The following is a 21,066-nucleotide window of genomic DNA, read 5'->3' on the forward strand; positions in this document are numbered from 1 at the left end:
GATGTCATCCTTGGAAAACAATGGAGGCTGCTCCTGTGATGTCCAATCACTGTAAGGATCTATATCATCTAAGTCAATTGGAGTCACTCTTCCCCCTTCCCAGCAAAAAACCCAAGCTAAAATGATGAATTAAATTGTGTTTTTGATGTTTATCGCTTTTGTGTTGTAGCATTCAAAAACTCGCTGAAAATCGGTGAGTTTTAATCGCGAGTTTAAGTCAAAAAAACTTGCAGGGGTGGAAAACTCGGCGAGTTTTTACAACTCGACGAGTACCCTGCGAGTAGTTCAACTATGGAGCAAACTACCCAACACTTTGGCAATCTACTGCAACTGTTGATCATAGTGGGAAGTAAGTTTTAGCTGTCAATTAAAAGGCTGTAATGTCTCCAATTAGGAATTTTTGTCAATTTTATGATTTTTATGTAGTTTTCTGAATTTTTTTTGAGAAAAAACACAAACTGGACCAAATAGAAACCAGCGACTGGAAACTAAGTATTAACCATCAAATGCTGATATACACTACAAACGGAAGTTTTGGATCAAATTTCATCAATCATAATTGCTCGTATAAGCCCTAGATTGACTAAAAACACTTAATTGGAGAAGTTATGACAGCACAAAACATCATCTTTTGAAACTCTTAGCCGATTTCATTTATTTCCAACTTCTGTAAATGATATTTATAGAGCTTCACAATTATCAAAGCAACTCACAAGCAATAGTAATGGAACCTTAGACTTGTCTGGCTTCTGCAAAAAGTGGCAGCTGGCAGCTGGTGGATGCAGGGCTGTATAGCCACTATGAGACTAAATCAAAAGGAAAAATGGCTGAAACAACCACTCAAATGATCCTACCTTCTCTCCCAAGCTGTTGCTCCACAAATCCAATGATTAAAATGATCAATGATGACAAATCAGTGACTAGGAATGAACAAAAACATTTGTTAAAGGCTGCACAAAGTTCCAAACCTTACCAAATCTGATATAGCAATTTCCAATGATGATAGCAAACAGCAAAAGAAATTGAAAGATTACAGCAATGAATTTTCCAAGGCTGGAACTAAAGAATGGACAACTGTAGATGCTGGTAAATGTCCCAAATTGCCTACCAACAGCAACAAATGTGGATGAAGCTTCCGCAAACTGAAGTCACACTCTCCTCGAAGGCTGGTGCACTAAAGGCTGGAAAAGCACAGATCTACAATCCCTAATGCTAGTTCTCCATAGAATGATGGCTGGAAATGTGATTGCAGCAGTAAATGAAATCCAAATCCTCTCCAGAACCTTCCAAAATGCTGGCACTTGCACAAGATATGCATAATGAACAAGATATGATACTGATATACTCTAATGATGGCTGAAAAAGGTGGCACAGCCCTTAAACCGAAAAATGATGGTGCAGTCCCCCAACAAGGGGAATCAGCAAATAAAATGGCCCAGAGCAGAATAACTCTCAAATAACGGTTAATCAAGGGTTTCGTCGTTTCGAACCTCAAGCCAATAGATTGCAGTAGGAATAGAGAAAATTCTGATTGCATAACGAGCTCCAAGAGAACCCTAATATGTTATATAATCACTCTCAAAAGAATGATTTAACCTGAGCCATGGATTCATTGCAAGCCCAATCAAATGCTCCAAATAAAACCCTAAAAAACGAGCCAATTGGCTCCTTATTTTCCAATGCTCCAAATAAAACCCTAAAAAACGAGCCAATAGGCTCCTTATTTTCCAATGCTCCCTTAACCTTTTTGGCACATGTTTAATAAAAATTACTTAATGTATGTCTCTAAACTCAAAAGTGGGAAATATTAAGTCTTTAGGCTAAGAGTCACTCAAGTTGTATAAAAAGGCATGCCCTCAACTTAAAATCACTTAAGAATAGAATAGAGAATAAGCCAAAGATTCTAACACTTACCCAATGATGCTCTAAGTCCTCTTCCTCTTGGGTAATCCAAGGAAAGGACAGCCAATACATAGTTAAGCCTCATGGCTTGAGCTGGGGACATTACAAAACAACCATACAAGGACTGAAAATATTCCATTAGTAGTTAGGAACTAAAAAGTCCTTCCCAGGACTGAAACATCCAGTACAACATTTGTATGAGTGCAAACGGATTGTTGTAGTGGTTGATAATGGTGGCAACATCAACATCAAAATAGCACAGTGTAAGCATTAATGGTAAAATGCCATCACCACTTGCTTCTGTCATATCTTGTTGAGGATCCTTTGTACAAATACCCAAACTTGAGGCCACTCCATCATGCTTACACTGCGCTATTTTTATATTCATGTGAGCCTTCTCTCGAAATCTTCTCATAGTGTTCCCAACTTCATCAATAGGAAGGATACTTTACAACAACATTTTTCCTAAGCTCTTGATAGGGATTGCTACTCAATGGCAATCTTGGATTTGCAAGATCATATTCTTGCAGAGCTGATCCAAAGTAGGGCCAAATATTATCATATGAAGATATCTCACGTATCGCCATGACAACTTTTGGGGCTATATCTTATATTCGTTGAAGCACTACCTCTTTTTCCTTGGATTTCAACTCCCTAGTGAACTCTGTAATAGAATGTGACCATTGCATACCCAAGACAATGCCAGTCTCACCTACATCAATGGCATAGAAGTCATCACACACCTTGTGTCCATTCAAATTGATGACAAGTTGTTGTGCCTTCATGATGTCAATAAGAGTGAAGCCATCTTGTAGTAGTCCATCCTTCATGAATTGTCCATATATCCAAAGCTGGTAAGCTTGTTTGTAGCTTTATTCCAAGGACACCGCACCATGCTTAGTTAGTAATTATTGAGTGCCAAAATGACATCTATTTTGCTTACCACCTTCCAACTGAAGCATTTCATTGTACTAGTAACTGTGACTATCTCCATTAGGCCATGATCCATAATCTTGCCCTCAAGTATAGAACTTGGTTCCAAGAAGTGATCTATGAACTATGAACATTGATCCTTCACAACTTTGTTAGAATTCACATCATTTTATGAGATTCCCTTCTATCAAGAAGCATGAGATTAATTCACTAGAAATAATGACACTGATCTCATCAAAACCTTTACCCTTTTTATACCTCAAAAAATCACCTGGATTCTATATTCAAAAACAATTCTAAGCCTAGATCAATGAATCTGTATGCTTGAGGTTGTAAGTTCTATTCTTCACCTTATCACCCCTTTTACGATGCTTCCCATGATGACATGAATCATTTAATGACACAGATATCCACTGAATTGGGTAGAAGGGATGGATAACGTCTCAACCTCTTGAACCTAATGGCTTAGTTCTTGTAACTAAAGGTCAAGTGCATGAATGACCTCATGGCCTCTCCTATGGCAAAAGGAATCTCTCAATTTAAGAATTGAGTGCATAAATGCTCTAAAATCCTTCTTCTCATCAATTGAGCAAGATGCATCTATTACTTGATAAAATCTCCCTTTCCCTATTGGTCTAGGCATAAATGCTGAGAAACACAAAGAGGTGCTCTTTCCATTTTAATTAAATACCATGTCAATCTAAACTACTTTTTTATCTCTAGGTGCACGAGATATAATTAGTTTAGCTGAGAATTGAATGTAACTATTTGCTCCAAATCACTACAATTTATTTATCTATCAGTCAGTTTCCATAATGTTGTGTGTAATTTTTTTATCACACAGCCGAGGATCTGTACAAGTTCCTTTTTTCTCTTGTCATCTTATTCTCAGTTGCATATTCATGGAATATGACCTTCAAACATTATTCCCTTTCTAATATTGCTATTATGGTCAATTTGTAATACTCATGAGTTGGGCTAGGTTTCTATCTAATACTTCCTTCCCAAGTAAAATTCATGGAAAGTGTAATGTCCCCATTTTTGCGCCTTCCTAAGCATCAGTTATTTTCAGAGATCAGCCTATGACTTTGGTCCCCGTAGGCTAAAGGAGTGTTTAGGGGTCCCTTTGTGGGCGATTCAGGGCTTCTTAGCTGACCCTTGGGTTGTTTATTTCAGTACTCTTCATCTAAAAGATTTAGTTTTTTGGTGGTTTGCCTTCCTGAGGTCTTTCAGGTTCTGTTTGTACATACTATTTTTAGTAAGTCTCTTGAGCATTTGGTCCTATACTTACAATTTATAGTAAATCTAGATGGTTGGTGGGTACCACACCTATTACTGGGTGGTTGGCAGAATTAATTAAATGTTTCGATATTGGCATTTATTGGAGTTAATGATTTATATTAATTTATTAAAGTTTCAACTTTTTATAATATTAATAAAACCATTGACTTTACATTAAGAGGATATAAGGAGTATTAATTGGACAAGTTATTTTAATGATTATAAAGTCGTTTATTAAGCCTTTATGGGGGTACCAACTACATTAAATGATTAACTGAGATAAAATGAAATTATAAAAGTTCATTTCATTTCCTCCAAGTCGTGGGTTATTGAGAAGGTTATAAAATGGCTTTTGAGAGCTCATTAATTCATTCTTGTTTGCAAAATTGATGAAGCTGTGTGGAGAATGAGGGTTTGCTGTTGAAGATTCAAGCTTATTGAGGATGAAACCCTTTAGTGAGGATAGTGTTTGTAGGTGTGAGAGATCACCCAAGAGCACTCAGTTGATAATCACATTCAAAGATTATGCCAGGGCATAATTATTTTTGATTTCCAAAGGATTTTCAAGGATTTATAGAGTTGTTTGTGTTGATTTTAGATCAAACTGATAGCAATAACAGAAAATCAACACAATAAACACTCAGAACACAATAGTACCCTGGGAAAACCTCCCTCTTGCAGGTGAAAAACCCAGCAACAATATTACAGTTTATATTAGACAATATCAGTGTTTCTCTTTACAACTTTGCTTCAACACTTGAAGCAACATATAAATCAGAACAACAGAATGAAGATTCCAAACTAGGGCACAAGGAATAGCTTGATAGACTTATCTGGAATATCAAGATTTGCTATTTGCTGTCATGCAGATCATTTGCAGAGCATAGGAGTGAATTCGCTGACTGTGAATGTGATTTGCTGCCCCTGAGACAATTCGCTGTTCCTAGAAATGAATCGCTGCCTCAAGAAGATAGTTAGCTGCTCTTGGAAGGATGATTCGCTAATAGTCTGCTGGAGAACTTCGCTGATCTTAGGCAGATATAATTCGCTTGACTGAATGTGTGTAAATCAAAATTGTGTTTGATGCTTGCATGAACTCTGATTATATATGTAACTTAGCCGCCTTAAACACCTTAGGTCGGCTTCACAAATAACAATAACATGATCTTATTTTGGCACCCAAATATATCTCCACCAGCTAATTAAGTTATTCATTTGACTTTCAATAGCAGCAGGTTTCCATTACAAGATCATTTTCTGAGATCATCATGATAGGAGATATATAATGCTAACAATGAATCAACTCTAGTTATGCATTAATAATCATGCTCCTTACAAACATCTCAAATGTCATTATTCTAGTGCAATCATATATCTAGATATTTAAAAATATGCATGCCCTTTATCATTCATTTAATGCTCAAACTACATTATTGGTCTGTCATTTCAAACCATATATTTTGACATCATAACAAGCCAGAGAAATCAGCTTTAAATTCAAGTTCATCACCTATTATCACTTTTAAGGTACAATTCAGCAGGTAGCAGGTTCATTGCATGACTTGAAACATATTATATAACAATCTTTGATATCTGGTGCCTTGTTATCTACAAACTGCTTATCTTCCTAAGAACTGAATGAGAATGCAGTCATCATATAATCATTTCGAGAGTTAATATAACCAATTATATAATTTATATTGATTTAGCAATATCAGTTTATTTTCAGTAATAACAGTATCTAAGATTGCAATACCATAAGATCCCTTGAATAAAGTCAAGTACAATTCAACTTATCACAAGTACTATTCAACTTATCACTTAATAATTGGTGAACCCAAATTTAAGAATCATCATTAAACAAAGTCTGATAAGCAATTTTTTCTGTCAATAAAAACAAAATTATGATGACATATCCATGAGCCAATTGAATGGTCACATCCTTTGGAACATCAAGGAAAGATATTACATTGTACTCATGGTCACAGAGAATATCTGCGTAACAACCCTACACTTTAGTTAGCTGAGTCTCACCTCAGGCACCTAGATTGTCCTTCTGATCTTGGCATCAAGCTAATGTGGTTCTTCAGGAACTTACAGACCTACACAATTCCGACTTAACAAGATCATGCATTCATAATGTGCATTGTGCATGACTTAGGAACAAGTGACATGAGTCTGTCACAGGACACTCCCAACAAATTGTTGTTGACCATCATTGACTTGTCACCAGTGACTAGTTCTTATAATGAATTGTTATAACTTATCCACAATTGATGTCATCAAGGTTTCTCATGAATGCATGACTTAGAGCATGCACAGATCTAATGATACCAAACACGTGAAACTCATGAATCGTGTAATCCATATAAAACATTCATTTCTCAAAATACGGTAAGAATGGGGTTCCTGACCTACCAAAGGTTAAAATAAATAAATTTAATTTATACAAGATTGTACACAGTTACGTGTTCTCCACTGCATTAACTTCTGTTTCCATTCAACATGTTAGCATGTTGACTGTATGTATACAATCCAGGAATAAGTAGATTAATTCTTTCTTTTGTGTGCTAATGCTCACTGACATCATTGATATGTCCCAAGCATTTAGTGCTCAATGATAACAAGATAAGCTTACCCAAATAAGTAAAGCAATAAACATATATTCTACCATTACAATAGACATGTTGAGGCTTGAGTAATGAGGGAAGTTCATTTATCCAATTTTAAACTCTCCATAATAACTCAAAAAACACTACTAAGGAAACTTCCACAATAATAGACAAACACTTTCCTTAAACAATATAAAATACTTTCCTTAAGCAATATAAAATATCATAGCCTTTTACTCAAGACTTAACTATATCTGACTTAGCATCTCAAACTTACACTGTAATAGTTGCAGACAGATCATTCCAATTGTTTGTCACAAATTCTACTGTCTCATCATTATTACAGACCAAAGCAATGGGTCAATATTTAACATATATTTACAACAACATTTTAGAACCCCCGGTTCATCAACATGGTCGAGTCTTAGTATTCAAAGTTCAAACCTTAAGTGCACTCTTTGTATATTTTACAACTATATCTACCACCTATGATAAACTCTGTCAGAGAAGAACCTTATGAATTATGATATTGCCAGTAGGATTCAACTGTGTAGTTTTCGAGTCAAACTCGTAGCTTTGTCAGAGAAGAACCTTGTGAATCTTCAGTATCATCCACAAATAGTTAATGCATAGACAACTCTTCCATGAAAAGAGCCCTACTATCATCTAGGCTGATATACTTAAGAGGGCAATGGCTAGGAATAATTTAACATCCTCACAGTCAATCAAGCACATTCAACTATGACTAAACTACTGGTTTACAAATAGGATGACATTATACCAGTCTTATCCAGGATTACAAGTTTTACAACATGGCTTCCACAGCATCCTGCAATCTAGCAAAATTTACCAAGACCGTTCATTACTTAATCCTTATGACGCTACAGTTTATCACAGTCTGTGGTAAACACAAGTCATTCACAACTCCCTTTAAGATGCCATTTGTTCAATCAAGAAGAACTACGGTCAACATCCTTTTCGAGGGTTTAATCTTTTCTATATTTTTAAAGGTGGAAGCCTCAAGTGCTGTGAACATAATTGACACTCTAAAGGTCTAACATTTGAGATCCAGTTCACTGCCATCCCTCTAAATATTCCAAGCCTTGATCAAATTATAGATAGTGACAAGATTTAAATCACAGAGGGCTAAATATCAACTCTAAACCCTTGCTAAAGATGAATTCCTATCAATTCCTACCAATCAATCCAAAAATTTACATCACAATTTATCTTAAAGTTTAACTTAACCAACCTCACGACCCGCATAAAAGGTTTAAAACTTTAATCTTAACTCAGATCCATTATATCCCACAACCTCCAAGATACAGTCAATAAAACTATATATTGATTCTTAGAAACAAAAATCAGATTATTTGTTACATGCAAGGATTAAGGATCGGAGAAGAATTATCATAGTCATATTATCAAAACATCACTAGTGGTTGCAATTACAGGCCCTTTTATCTATCAAGAAACCATAATGTGAAACCTCAAGGTACTGTTAGAAACTAAATTGATGAGCCAACAATTTCAATCATAGCTCACTTGATAAGTATTTGAGAATAAACACAGAACGCATATAACTGCAGAAACTCTTATAATTTAATATAGTCTGCCATAAGATTCAACCTCTGTATTGAACGGCTCAGCTTATAAAGTAAACCTCTTACCACAATAATGTTGCAAATTTTGTCATTGATGTCAATTGTTGTGTCTCAGGAAAATGTTTTGGATTGTAGTCTCAATTGAGCTACTTGGTTGAATGTTTGAGCTGCTTGAGCTTCCTACTTGCTTTCTTGATCTGCCTGCTTGAATGGTTGAGGTGCTTGGTTGGTTGGTTCAGCTGCTTGCTTGGTTGCTTGAGCTGTGTGGATGTTTACTCAAGCTGCCTATGTGTCTGCTTCACCTGGTTGCCTGTCTACCTCAGCTGGCTGCTTGTCTATGTGTATGCCAAGTCAGATTTTTCTGACATGGCATCATTGAATTCAAAAGTGGAATCGCATTAATTTGTTTTACAATAGTGCGTGGCAATGACGGCTTCAGAACTTATTGTTGGGCGTTTAAATTCATTTAATTCTTTCTCTATTTTAAGGTCAAACGGTTTCAGGCTTAATTTATCGACAGATCATGGTTGGTCACTTGTCTCCTCTCGGCCAAAATTTAATGGAAACCTTTCAAAAATTGTTTCTATTCCATTAAAGTCGTGGGTCAAAGAAGTAATGCCAGTGAGTAGTGCCTGGTCATTTTTCATTTTTAAAAAGGACGCGTGTTCGGTATAACCTTTTTTAAAAAAGTCGTGGGGTGGAATTAATTTGAAGTGCAACCGAGAGAAATTGTTTTGATATAGATCGTGGAGTAAAATCATGAGTGCTGATGGGCAGACTTTGTTTGTTTTTCGTTGCCTTGAAATGGTGAAAAAACCTTAGACAATTCGCAGGAGTTATATACTTGCCACGCTGTGTGTTTTCTTTTTCTGCTGACCTTGTGAAGGAGGCAATCTACTGGATGTTTTTTTAAAAAGGGTGAAAAAAAATCTATTCTTCTGTGCATAGCTGTGTTGGGGTGGTGCAGTCCTTAATGCTGGAGTTGTGAAATCTGGATGGTGTTGACAGCTACAGACAAGTGTGAAGTTTATCTATTAGGAGATCATATTTGGTTGAATGCTGAACGCATCAGCAGCAGCTGTGATTGCTTCGAGTAGTATCATCTTTTAAGGGTTTGAGTCTGGTGGATTAAAGGATGAAGATATGATACTAGTTACAGACTGCTGAATATTTCTGAGCATTTTTAATCTTGCTTCTGAATATCTTTTATATGGGAGATGCTGTATATTTCTTGCTTGTGATTGAAGTATGTTCTCAGAAAAGTTTATTGAATCTTGTATTTGAATCTAGAGTTGGTGCTTCAGTAGAACAGAGGGTTGGTGCTCTCCATTGTAATTTGGGTTGGTGCCCATTCTTGTTATTGAAAGCTTTGTATGCTGTGGTTTTTTACCCAAAAGGGTTTTTCATGCGAAAACTTGTGTTGGTGTCTTGATGATTGCTCTTTTTAAAGTTTTATGTGGTTTTATGCATTTAAATTTTTAAAAGATTAAAAGTTCTGAAATATTGATTCACTCCCCCCCTCTAGTATTTCCTGTGTGCTTCTCAAATAATAGCTTCAAGAACCTTGGTTTCCTTTGTTCTTGATCTCAGTATGCAAACTTGCATCTATAATTCATTTCATTGAAGTAGACAACCAATCATCCAAGTGTGAAGCCCAGGCAGGGATCCCTAAACAAGAAAGTAATGACTGGGAGCTCACCCTCCCCCACAGCTCTTCTTAACTTATCATTATGTATATATATTATATGTACATTTCTGAATGTTTAAGAAGCACATCTTGTGCATTAAAAAATAACCATTGCAAAATCTCAGAGTTGCAAATCTGGCATTGTTTCACCATGGAAACTCAAAACCCATAAAAATGCAAAATCCTCCCAAAAATTAGCTATATCCAGCTCTTTGTTGTTTTAGATCCTGTATGCTATTGGTGTATTGGAGCTCTTTGTTCCTACCATCATAAGGCTCTACAAATAGTTGTGGGCCAATTCTATGTTAGTCAGAAACTTTTTGATTTTGCTAGAAGCATAACTAGAGTCAAGTATGAGCACTTTCTACTGATTATTCTATTAGAAATCTATATATGTGAGCCCGAGGATTTTCGTATAACACCCACGTCAATGATGGTTATACCTTGGATCATGTCTTGATTGTGGTTGCTTTTTGCTGGATTTTTTAAACTTATTTAGCAAATGTATAACCTTACATGGCCACTCTCTCAATGGTCAAGTGCATGAATGCCCTTTAGGTTATAGGGATTATGCAACTACAAGCTAGTGATTAGATACATTGCACTTTGCTATAGCGAGGTTATATCCTTTAAGTGTCATACCATGCAGGGGATTTTGAGGGATACCATATTATTTACCTTTTTTCCAATCCATTCCACTTATTGGACATGTCATGTGTCCCTTGAATGCTACATCTACCCTCACAAATGGTGTTAGATCGGTGGGCCTATGCCCTTTCATCAAGCAACTATCAATGTACCCATTATTTTCCTTTCTTTGCAGTAGGTGTTGTGGATTTCTTGTTCTATGGCCTAGAGAGCATGCTATCTCTGATCCACATTCCAAGAGTTCTAATAAAATGGATATTATCAACTTTGTCTCTACTACTGGAGATGATTGACCATGGATGTTAGTGGAGCTTCGAAGAGATGTTCTCTGCCCCTCTCTAAGATTGCCCACCTAGGCCATTCTCTCATAGATATTAGACCATCTTATATTTGGCTCTTTCTTGGTAGTTGATGAGAATGCCAAAAAATCTTTTTTTTGTGATACAGAGAAGCAGCAACATTTGCCTCAAGCTATGGTCTCTCATGGTTTGGTGCTCATTGTCCGTTAGATTCCTTTGAAGATCTTGGTAACTCAGATCATTTTCAGTTTATATTTCCACCTACAATATTGGAAATAGAATTCAGAGGGCACAACACCAATTGCAGTATAGTGTATCTTTTAAAAATTTTGAGGTCTTCTCTCTAAACAATCATCTTATTTTCTTATATGGTTTTTAATTTGCTGGCCTTGCTTTGTTCCTTTTCTTTGAGAAGATTTGACGCCAGCTCCTTCTCAGTTGGATGTAGTTTAGAGTTGGTTAATCTTTGCACCTCCTACTCACCTTCACAACCATTTTATCTAGTTCTATTCTGAATGGCTGCTTCCCACCAAAGACTTCATTGTTCTTCCCTTGTTGCTCTAGTTATTCATGGATCAGTTTCCAGGTGTGTGTCTGACAAGAAAATAAACAAACTTGAAAACAATGAAATGGACATAACAGTAGTCACTTGTAAAATATTGGAATAAAGTTGAAACCAAAACCTTGGTGGCCCAAAATTTTTAGTTGGACTCTGGAGTAGGCAATACTTGGCAAACTAAACATTATATAAATTCAAAAAATAAACTTAAATAACATGAAAAGATTGTTTATAAGCTTAATGAATGAATTTAGAAAATGCATAGCTATGAAGATTGTTGAAAAACAATCAAATACACAAGGGAAAAAAATTGAAACCTTTTGTTTGGCTAGCCAGCTAGTTTCTGGTGAGTACTCGCCAGAAACTAGCCTGCTAGGTGACTAACCAAGCACTTTTCTCTTGCAAGTACTTCTGAGTTTGGTGAGCAGTTGCCAAGTTTTTAAATTAGGATAAAACATCCTTATGAAAAAATTATTTTACCAAATTTTTTAATTAAGAAAAGCTTAGGCAACCTGAATTTAAGGGATGTCTGTTGTATCTTAGTGCATGGGTTTTATTTGCTCCCTGTTCAAATTTCTTAACCATATTAAGAATGCCTAATTAATTTACGGTTTTGGTTAATGTAAAAGGGTCCTTGTAATAATTCAAAGGCATGGAAGTTGTTATTTTTTTACTGTGGATCTTCTATAAACTAGTTTATCTTGTTTGCTATGAAGATTTGGAAAGTTCCCACGATCAGTTAAAAGTAAATGTCTCACAACATCTTAATGAACTGGTCTATTGATATCTTAATTTACCTAAATTGACAACTCCACGAACCTGTTGCAAATAAACGTAGGTAATTTTGCATCATCAAGCAATACAAGATAATGATTGCAATATCTGTGTGATGATACTCTAAAGTTTATTCAGTTGTCATTATAGTAGCAACTCATGGGGATTTGTTTCATTATATCAAGTGTTGCTTGCCTACATTGTTAGTATGAACTTGAACTTTTCGAATATTTCCATGTAGCTAGTAAAGAAAACTTGTAATGTCTCTCAAACCCATGCCGTACACAGGGTTTTGGCACTTAATTGTTTTTTACACTTAGCTTGCAATCATTGAGTTTAAAATGGCTTCAAGTATATTGTTAGTATGGTAGCATTGATAGGTGTGATGAACCATTGGATTTTGAGGAATTTGTATTTTTGATAGGTCTTGAAATATACAGAAGGCCTTTGCTGGGTTATGCGCTACTATTATCAAGGAGTATGCTCATGGCAGTGGTGAGTCTTAATGTAGGAAATTAACTTAAGAGACCCAAAAACGTGTCTTCTTTTATTGAATCATGAAAAGTGCAAATTCCTTTCTTCTACTGATATATAGTATGCTTTGAGATTAGTTATTTCATTGAATTTATGTATAAGGTAGATTTTTGTCCATAATTTTTATTTTTCTGAAAGTACTGATTTGATCATTTGAGAATATTTGTTGTAATTAAGGTAGAACCATCTCATGTAACTTGTTTTGTTGCAGTAACCGTGGTACTCTTGGAATTATGTCAAGATTACCCACAGCCATGCTAATATCCATTCAAATAGGCTAATAGCAATATGCATCCTTTAGGCTAGTATTTCAAATCGTTTTCCCAATATAAAGAAATCTATTTAAACCTATGGAAATTTCTTTAATTATAGTGGATATTTTTTCCCATGAAGGCCATCTTCAACAAATTGATTTGAATGTTTAGTAATTCATTTCTTTATGGTCTATTATACACGTGCATGCCAAATACACATTTGTTAGAAACACGACTTTAGCTAATTATTCCGGAAGGATAAATTACAATGATCCTTGAACATGATAGATATACACCAAGCGTACTTTTAACCAACACAGTTACTGCTAGAGAGCTCTCCCTCTAAAATTGGTATCACCATTTTGTTATCACTGTCCTATCTACATTCTGGTTTCATTTGGTTTAACCTCCCTGAAAAATAATTGGATAGATTAATTGAACGATATACAAACGTATGTATAGAGTTCACCAGACGATGTTGTATAAAAAGAACAAATCGTTAAAGTGAACAACTAAAAAGCTAAATACTAAATAAAGCTTAAAAGCTAATTAAATAAAAAGGAAACTGTGTCTTTAATAAAGAAGCAATAGTTTACACTTAACGAGCTAAAAACTAAAAAGCTAAATGACCATTAAACAAGGAACTAAATATAGATGACTAAAATATAATTAAATATTCTAATACCCTCCCTTAATGGTCATTTCATCTATCACACCAAGCTGCCCTCTAAATTTGACAAACTTTGCTAGGCTCAGAGACTTGGTGAAGATATCTGCAGTCTGATCTTCTGTCGGAATGTACTACACTATCACTGATCCATCTTCAACATGCTTGCAGATGAAATGACAATGTAGTTCCACATGTTTGGTCCGCTCATGGAAGACTGGATTCTTGGCTAATTTCAGAACCCCTTGATTATCACAAAACAAGGGAGTAGGTCCTGGTTGAGACATTTGCATGTTTGCAAGCATCCTACGTAGCCAAATTGCCTCACATGCTGCCATAACAGTTCCCTGATACTCTGCTTCAGTCGAGGAAAGAGCTATTGCCTGCCGTTTCTTGCTGGTCCATGTGGCTGCACCTGTGCCCGAGCTGAAAACTTACCCTGAAGTTGACTTTCTGTCATCAACACAACCTGCCCAATCTGAGTCTGTGAAACCAACCAGCTTAGGATCTTTGCTTCTGCTATACAAAATGCCAAAATCAGAAGTGCCCTTCACATATTTTAGCACATGCTTCGCTGCAACCCAATGTTTAGCTTTTGGGGCTGACATGAAGTGAGAAATATAGCTCACAGCATAATTGATGTTTGGTCTAGTGGCAGTGAGATAGATGAGGCTGCCCACTAGTTGCCTGAATGAAGACTCATCCACAAAAGGTGAATCTGATTTGGCTGATAATTTCAGCCCGATCTCCATAGGTGTAGATGCAGATTTGCAATCTTGCATTCAAAATTTATCCAGTAGGCTCTTGACATACTTTGATTGAGAAATGAATACGTGGCTATCAGTCCGCCAAACCTCTACACCGAGACAATAATGGAGAAGTCCCAAATCTGCCATGTCAAAATTCGGTTTGACTTGCTTGATCAAATGTGCTGCATTGCCAGTAATGATGAGATCATCAACATAGATGACTAGAAATAAAATATCAACACCTGTTTGCTTGACATACAAATTGGGATCGAAAGGACTCTGTGAAAGCCTTGATCAATCAAGTACTTATCAATTTTTATGTACCATGCACGAGTAGCCTGTTTGAGGCCATAGAGTGCTTTGACTAGTCTACATACCTAGTGTTCCTTATTGACAACCTGGAAACCTAGAGGCTGCGTCATGTATACTTATTCTTGCAGATCACCATTGAGAAAGGCACTCTTGATGTCCATTTGATGGACTTTCCATCCAAACTGAGCTGAGAGAGCGAGGACAAGTAATGGTACTCATCCTGGTTGTGGGAGCAAATGTCTCCTCATAGTCGATGCCCTCCTTCTGTGAAAACCCTTTTGCTACTAACCGAGCCTTGTACTTATCAAGGGTTCCATCAGCTTTATACTTCACTTTAAACACCCATTTGCAGCCAATGGGCTTCTTCCCTGGAGGAAGATCTGACAATAGCCAAGTGTTGTTTTTCAGAAGACTATGTTGCTCAGCTGCCATAGCCTGTTTCCACTCAGGTACACCTTTATCCTGTATATATGTCGGAGGCTCATAAATACTGTGAATGTTGGCCATAAGAGCAAAATTAACTGTGTTTTGCTTGCTTTTGCCTCTAGCTGATCTACCCTCAATGAGCTCATCATCATGAAGATCATCAATGGTCTTGGCCCACTACTTAGGTCAGAGAGTAGAAGTACCAACATCTGCTGCAGGATGAAGAAGATTACCTGGAATATTTGGAGCAAGCTCCTTTGGATGTGGATCCAGAAGGTCTTGAGGAAAGTCAGGTGGTGCAATGTCATGCCTGGGAGACCCCACAATTGTAGAGTCAACTGAATCCCTCCCATCAGGTGGAGCTAAGGGAAGGCGAACACCCATACTTGGAGCCTTTGGAGGCTGATCCTTAGTGCTCAAATCAGGAGAAGGCGGCTGAAAAGGCCCTCTTTTTTCAGCAAATACTACACCTCGATTGAAAATGAGGCGATTAGTGTCTACATCAATCAGCCAATATGCCTTGTGGTTGTCACTTTAGCCGGTGAACATCAATTTCCGACTCTTGGAATCTCGTTTGGTGCGCTTGGCATCTAGAATCCAAACATAAGCTATAGAACCAAAAACTTTCAAATGACTGATTTTGGGCTTCTTGCCAAACCAAGCTTCCTCTGGAGTCATCTTCTTAACAACCTTTGTGGTTGACCGGTTTGTTAACTTTTAGCACTTTCAGATTAATATAAACTCAGAAAACAGATTTTAGTTTCTAACTAAATTGATTAGATGCAAGATTTAGAGTTTTCTAGGTTTAGGCATCACATAGAAATGAACAAATAAGAACAAGACATGGTTACCCTGGGAAAACCTCCTAGGAGGAAAAACCCAGCCAGAAAAGATCCTCGGATCTGATTATGGATTATATTCATATGAAGATTACAACACTTATCTTTAGTACTTGAAGATGATTGCACATAGGGCTGATAAGGTCTTCAACAAGTCTGCACTTTTGTAAGTCTCAAGCCTGCCCCATCTAACACAATAATCAGCAATCAGATCCACACCCTAGGTCAGCACTTTATTGTATCTTAAGTCTGCTCGTTTGCCTAAAACTGGACTGCAACCCTAGCTGTTTGAATCTGGAATAGTTCGCCCTCCTTGTAATGGTATTTGTAGAATAGTTCGCTCTCCTTGCAATTGTATTTGCTCTTGATATTAGCGCCTTTTATGACAGATACAAATCGCCAATTTTACTTCTTCAAACTTCGCATTTTAGGCAGAGGTGTAATTCGCATGGAATGATAAAACTGAATGAGTGAATTGTGATGTGAGGTTTATGCTTATTTATATGTGGAGCAAAACTCCTAAACATGTCGGCTTGCCTTATAAATTAAAACCTTTTTAATTCATTTAATGCGAAATATATTGGGATAGGGTTGGCCCTATCATGATGGTGTGTTAGGCTTGTATGTAGCGTGGGGTCTTTTATTAGATGCCATGAGGTATAGGGCCCAACCCTACATGTTAGGGAAGGGGCTGGCCCCCTTGGGCGGATTCCAATGTTGCCCAAGGCAATTGGAATTGGCCATTCCCTAATTATAATCAACACGGTTCAGGAGGTAGACTACAGTGAAGACCGCTTCTGCCCAAAAGTGTTTTGGAACATTTCTATGCTCCAACATAGATTGAGCCATCTCAGTGACTGTATGGTTCCTGCGCTCAACAACACCTTTCTGCTGAGGAGTGTAAGGTGTGGTAAGCTTAGCTTAATGCCATGTGATGCACACAAGTTGGTGAACTCTGTAGAACAAAATTCCCCTCCATTGTCGGACCGAAGAGTGACTATCTAATAGTCAGACTCTTTTTCCACTAAGGCCTTAAACTTCTGAAACATGGTGAACACCTCTGATTTCTGCATAAGAAAATACACCCACATGTGTCTGCTGAAATCATCAACAAATAATAGAAAATACTTGCATCCAGTGACTGATGGAGTGTTCATGGGACCACAAATACCACATGAACGAGTTGCAAGACCTTGGATGCTCTCCAAGCGTCTCCATCTGAAAACGGAGTCCTATGCTGCTTTCCAGCTTGACACGCTCTGCAAACTCCATGATTCTGAGTTCGAATCTTAGGTAATCCTACAACTAGATCCTCTCTAACCAACTGAGAGAGATAGTGTACATTTAGATGCCCATATCGCTGATGCCAAAGAGTGATGATGGAAGTACTCCTAGCTGTCATGGCGAGCTCCTGGGAACTAGTAGAATCAACAAGTCTATAAAGACCATGATCTTCAATGCTTGTAGTGCGAGTCTCCTTGTCAACAATGCTGCACTTGTGCAACCTGAAGACGACATCGAGCTGTGGTGAATGCTGCATAATCTGACTGACTGACAGTAGATTGAGCTTCATACCAGGTACAAAGTATACATTGAGGAATATCAAATCCCTCCCACCAGATGAAATCTGAATGTTGCCCTTGCCGACAATAGTATACTCTTTCGCCTCCACCAAAGATCACCGAATCAGTGAAAGGCATGTAGTTTGTAAACCAATCCCGACGATGTGTGAAATGCCGAGAGGCGCCAAAGTCAATGTACCAGGCTGATGATTGAACATCACCAGATGGGGTTTGGGCCATGAACGCATAGAAGGCAAATTCCTTTTGATCCAGATGCGTGGCAGAATTGGCTTTCTGCTTGGACCCTCCTTGTTTGAATTGCTGGGATGCTATCAATTTCTTGCAATCTTTCGTCGAATGGCCATATATATGACAGTAGGAACACTGTAAGCTCTTCTTCTTTGAAGACTGCTGGGGTCGACCTTGACCTTGTCCTTTCTACTGGAAGGACGAAGATTCACCTTGTTCTTATTCGAAGCTGGGGCTGTGAAAACTTGTTCAGTGGACGAACTAGCGCTGCTTCCAAACTGCTGCTTCGATTGATCTTGTTGTAGAAGCTTGGTGCAAAGATCAAGAAACTTTAGATCAACACTAGTAGAAGTGATACTGAGCGTATCAATGAAATGCTCGTAGGATCTGGGAAGGCTTTTCAGCGTGATCACTACCATATCCTCTCCCGCCATGGTGCAGCCAATAGCTTGCAACTAGTCATGGATGTCCTTTATCTTTGTAATATGTGCCTGGATAGAAGTCTTTTCATCCATCATGATAGAAAAAAAACATATTCTTCAAAAAGAAAGCTCGGCTCTTGTCGGACGTTTCATGAAGATCCTTCAAGAGATCCCAAATCTCTTTAGCTGTTTTACCTGAAGGCACATGAGGGCATAGAAACGGGGCTCAAACTCGGCAAGGCCGACCCAGACTTGGACTCGGGACTCGGAGTCAGACTTGGCTGGACTCGGGAAAGTGAAAAACTCAAGGAATTTAGAGATTTTTAAAGATTTAAAATTTGTTTCATGCACCCTTTATTGAATACACATTAAAGACACAATAACGTCATCAAACTTGGCTCATTTGATTACATACACAAGTATACATGAATCACATAAGCATAAATGCAAATTGTAGCTGAAGGAAATAAGAAACATAGACATATAAATATTGTCAAATGTATACAATATTACAAAACTCATGGAATCAAAAATCCATGTCATCATATGATCATCATCAAATGTTCCACACAAATACCAAAGGTAAATACAACTACAAGCCTATGACTCAAAGGAGCGTGCACCCTCTCGCCCCGACCCCCTGCAAAGGCGTTTAAGGTAGGTCCTGGATGATTCGGCAGCCATAATCGCTCCCCGTGACACCATGCCATGCTCACCAACATTAGGAACATCTGTGTCACTATCAGTATCTGCCTCTGAATCTGCTGTCTCTGCTCCTCTGCCATGGCTACAGTCTCAGCCTCTATATCTACCTGGTCGATCCAATCAGTGTCATCATCAATAAAGATAGCCGCAGGATCTGTCTCAGTGGCCCACTCTGCTTCAGGATCAACCTCATCTAGAATGATAGGAGAGATGTCAACTAATGCATTCTTTCTCATTCTCAGGCGGAGGTTGTAGTGAACAAAGACGAGATCATTCATCTTCTCCACAGATAATCTATTGCGCCTCTTGGAGTGTATGTTCTCAAACATACTCCAATTGCGCTCACAACCAAATGCGCTGCATGGTTGGCTCAAGATGCGAATGGCCAACTTCTGAATATTTGGTGTCATTGGGCCAAAAAAGCTCCACCAATTATCTGAGTTTGAAATGAGAAAAATAAATAAAATCAGTCTCACTCATGAACTCATTTAACAATATACAATAAAACTAAAATTAAGCCTTACAATTTTTTTTTACCTGGCATCATAGTTGTCCTACTGTCTTTGGCAACAGGACGAGAGAAGGTCTCCCCTTGTGCATTTGAGAACAATTGTAGCTCTCGAATAAGCTCTATCTGAGTAGTACCAGCAGGTCCCATCTTCTCCATGATCGAGTATAGCCCATTAAGGACCTCCACATCAGCCTTGAAAGAAGGGATAAAATGGAATGCCAGATTCAGATGATAGGCTGTTGCATGGATGGGCCTATGAAGCCGATGATGCCATCTCCTATGAATGATCTCCCAAATGGGACCATACTGGTTCTCATCTCCTCCATAGACGGATTTGATGCCCTCCTTCGCTCTATCCATGCCCTCATATATGTAGCCCATTGCGGGCTTTTCTCCATCTGCAACTCGCAACAAAACCACCAAGGGCTTAACAAACTGCAAAATTGAAAATATTGTGAAATTTAGAAAAGTGAGCAAATAAGAGAATATATATAATAAGTTATAAAACAAAAAGTTAAATTGTAGAATTTATAAAAAATTTACCTTCACTTTCTCATCACAAGGGGATCCAAAAGTCTCACTCATCAAAAATGCAGTCTGCCATATCTTTCCCTACAGGGGTGGCAGCATAGGATGAGGAAGACCACTCCTCACCAACAATCATACGTCTCAAGGCCGACTTAGAGCAAAGCATGGACTGCAATGTGATGAAGTTTGTGGCAAATCTTGTGATTCCTGGATGAGCCAACTCCTTTTGCTCTGTGTATTGTCTCATAAGAGCCAACACCCATGAATGATTATATACAAATTTGCACACATTTCTCGCCCTTTCAACACATCTCTTGACCCATGGGAGTTTTCCAATATCCTCCAACATGAGGTCAATGCAATGGGCAGCACATGGAGTTCAAATTATAGATGGGGGCCTCTCCATCAATAGTCTACCTGCAACAACATAATTTGTTGCATTGTAATTAATGGAGTTACAAAATAGTAATTAATTTGCAAACAAAATTAGTTTGTAATCAAAAGTTTACCCGCAGCAACATAATTTGCTGCATTGTCGGTCACCACCTGTACCACGTTCTCCTCACCCACCTCATCAATCACCTCTTCTATCTGTTCACTTAGGTAGGTGGCATTCTTGCAATGGGCAGAGGCATCAATGGACTTGATGAAAATGGTGCTCCCTGAAATAAAAAAAAAAAGCTAGATCAAATGATCATTCAATAAACCATTAAATAAAAAATAAAAAATTAAAGACTAAAATGAAACTAAAATTAATTAATCACCTGCAGAAGAAACAAGAAAATTAAGGAGAGTTCTATTTCTCCTATCCGTCCAACCATCGGTCATGATGGTGCAACCTTTAGTGCTCCATATCTGGCATTGTTCACCTAATTCCTTCTTCACATCATTCACCAATTGAGACAAAATGGGTCCCCTCAAATCACACTCAGTAGGGGCTTTGAACCCCGCCCCGCATATGGTAAGGGCATCAACCATTTCTTTCTAATAAGGAGACCTGTCACAAATA

At 37.7% G+C, this 21,066-nt stretch overlaps 1 protein-coding gene across 2 annotated transcripts in view; it reads left to right on the forward strand.

Annotated features, from left to right (window-relative positions):
• The window catches only part of LOC131071687 (5'-3' exoribonuclease 4), a 132,135-nt gene that overhangs the window by 80,665 nt on the left and 30,404 nt on the right, over nucleotides 1-21,066 (forward strand). For both annotated transcript variants that reach the window (XM_058007628.1, XM_058007629.1), the window contains exon 13: nucleotides 12,724-12,794. In XM_058007628.1, the coding sequence (XP_057863611.1) occupies nucleotides 12,724-12,794 (71 nt within the window). The remainder of the gene's footprint in view (nucleotides 1-12,723; nucleotides 12,795-21,066) is intronic.

The sequence above is a fragment of the Cryptomeria japonica genome, chromosome 10, assembly GCF_030272615.1.
Source record: "Cryptomeria japonica chromosome 10, Sugi_1.0, whole genome shotgun sequence".
Classification (NCBI taxonomy): Eukaryota; Viridiplantae; Streptophyta; class Pinopsida; order Cupressales; family Cupressaceae; genus Cryptomeria; species Cryptomeria japonica.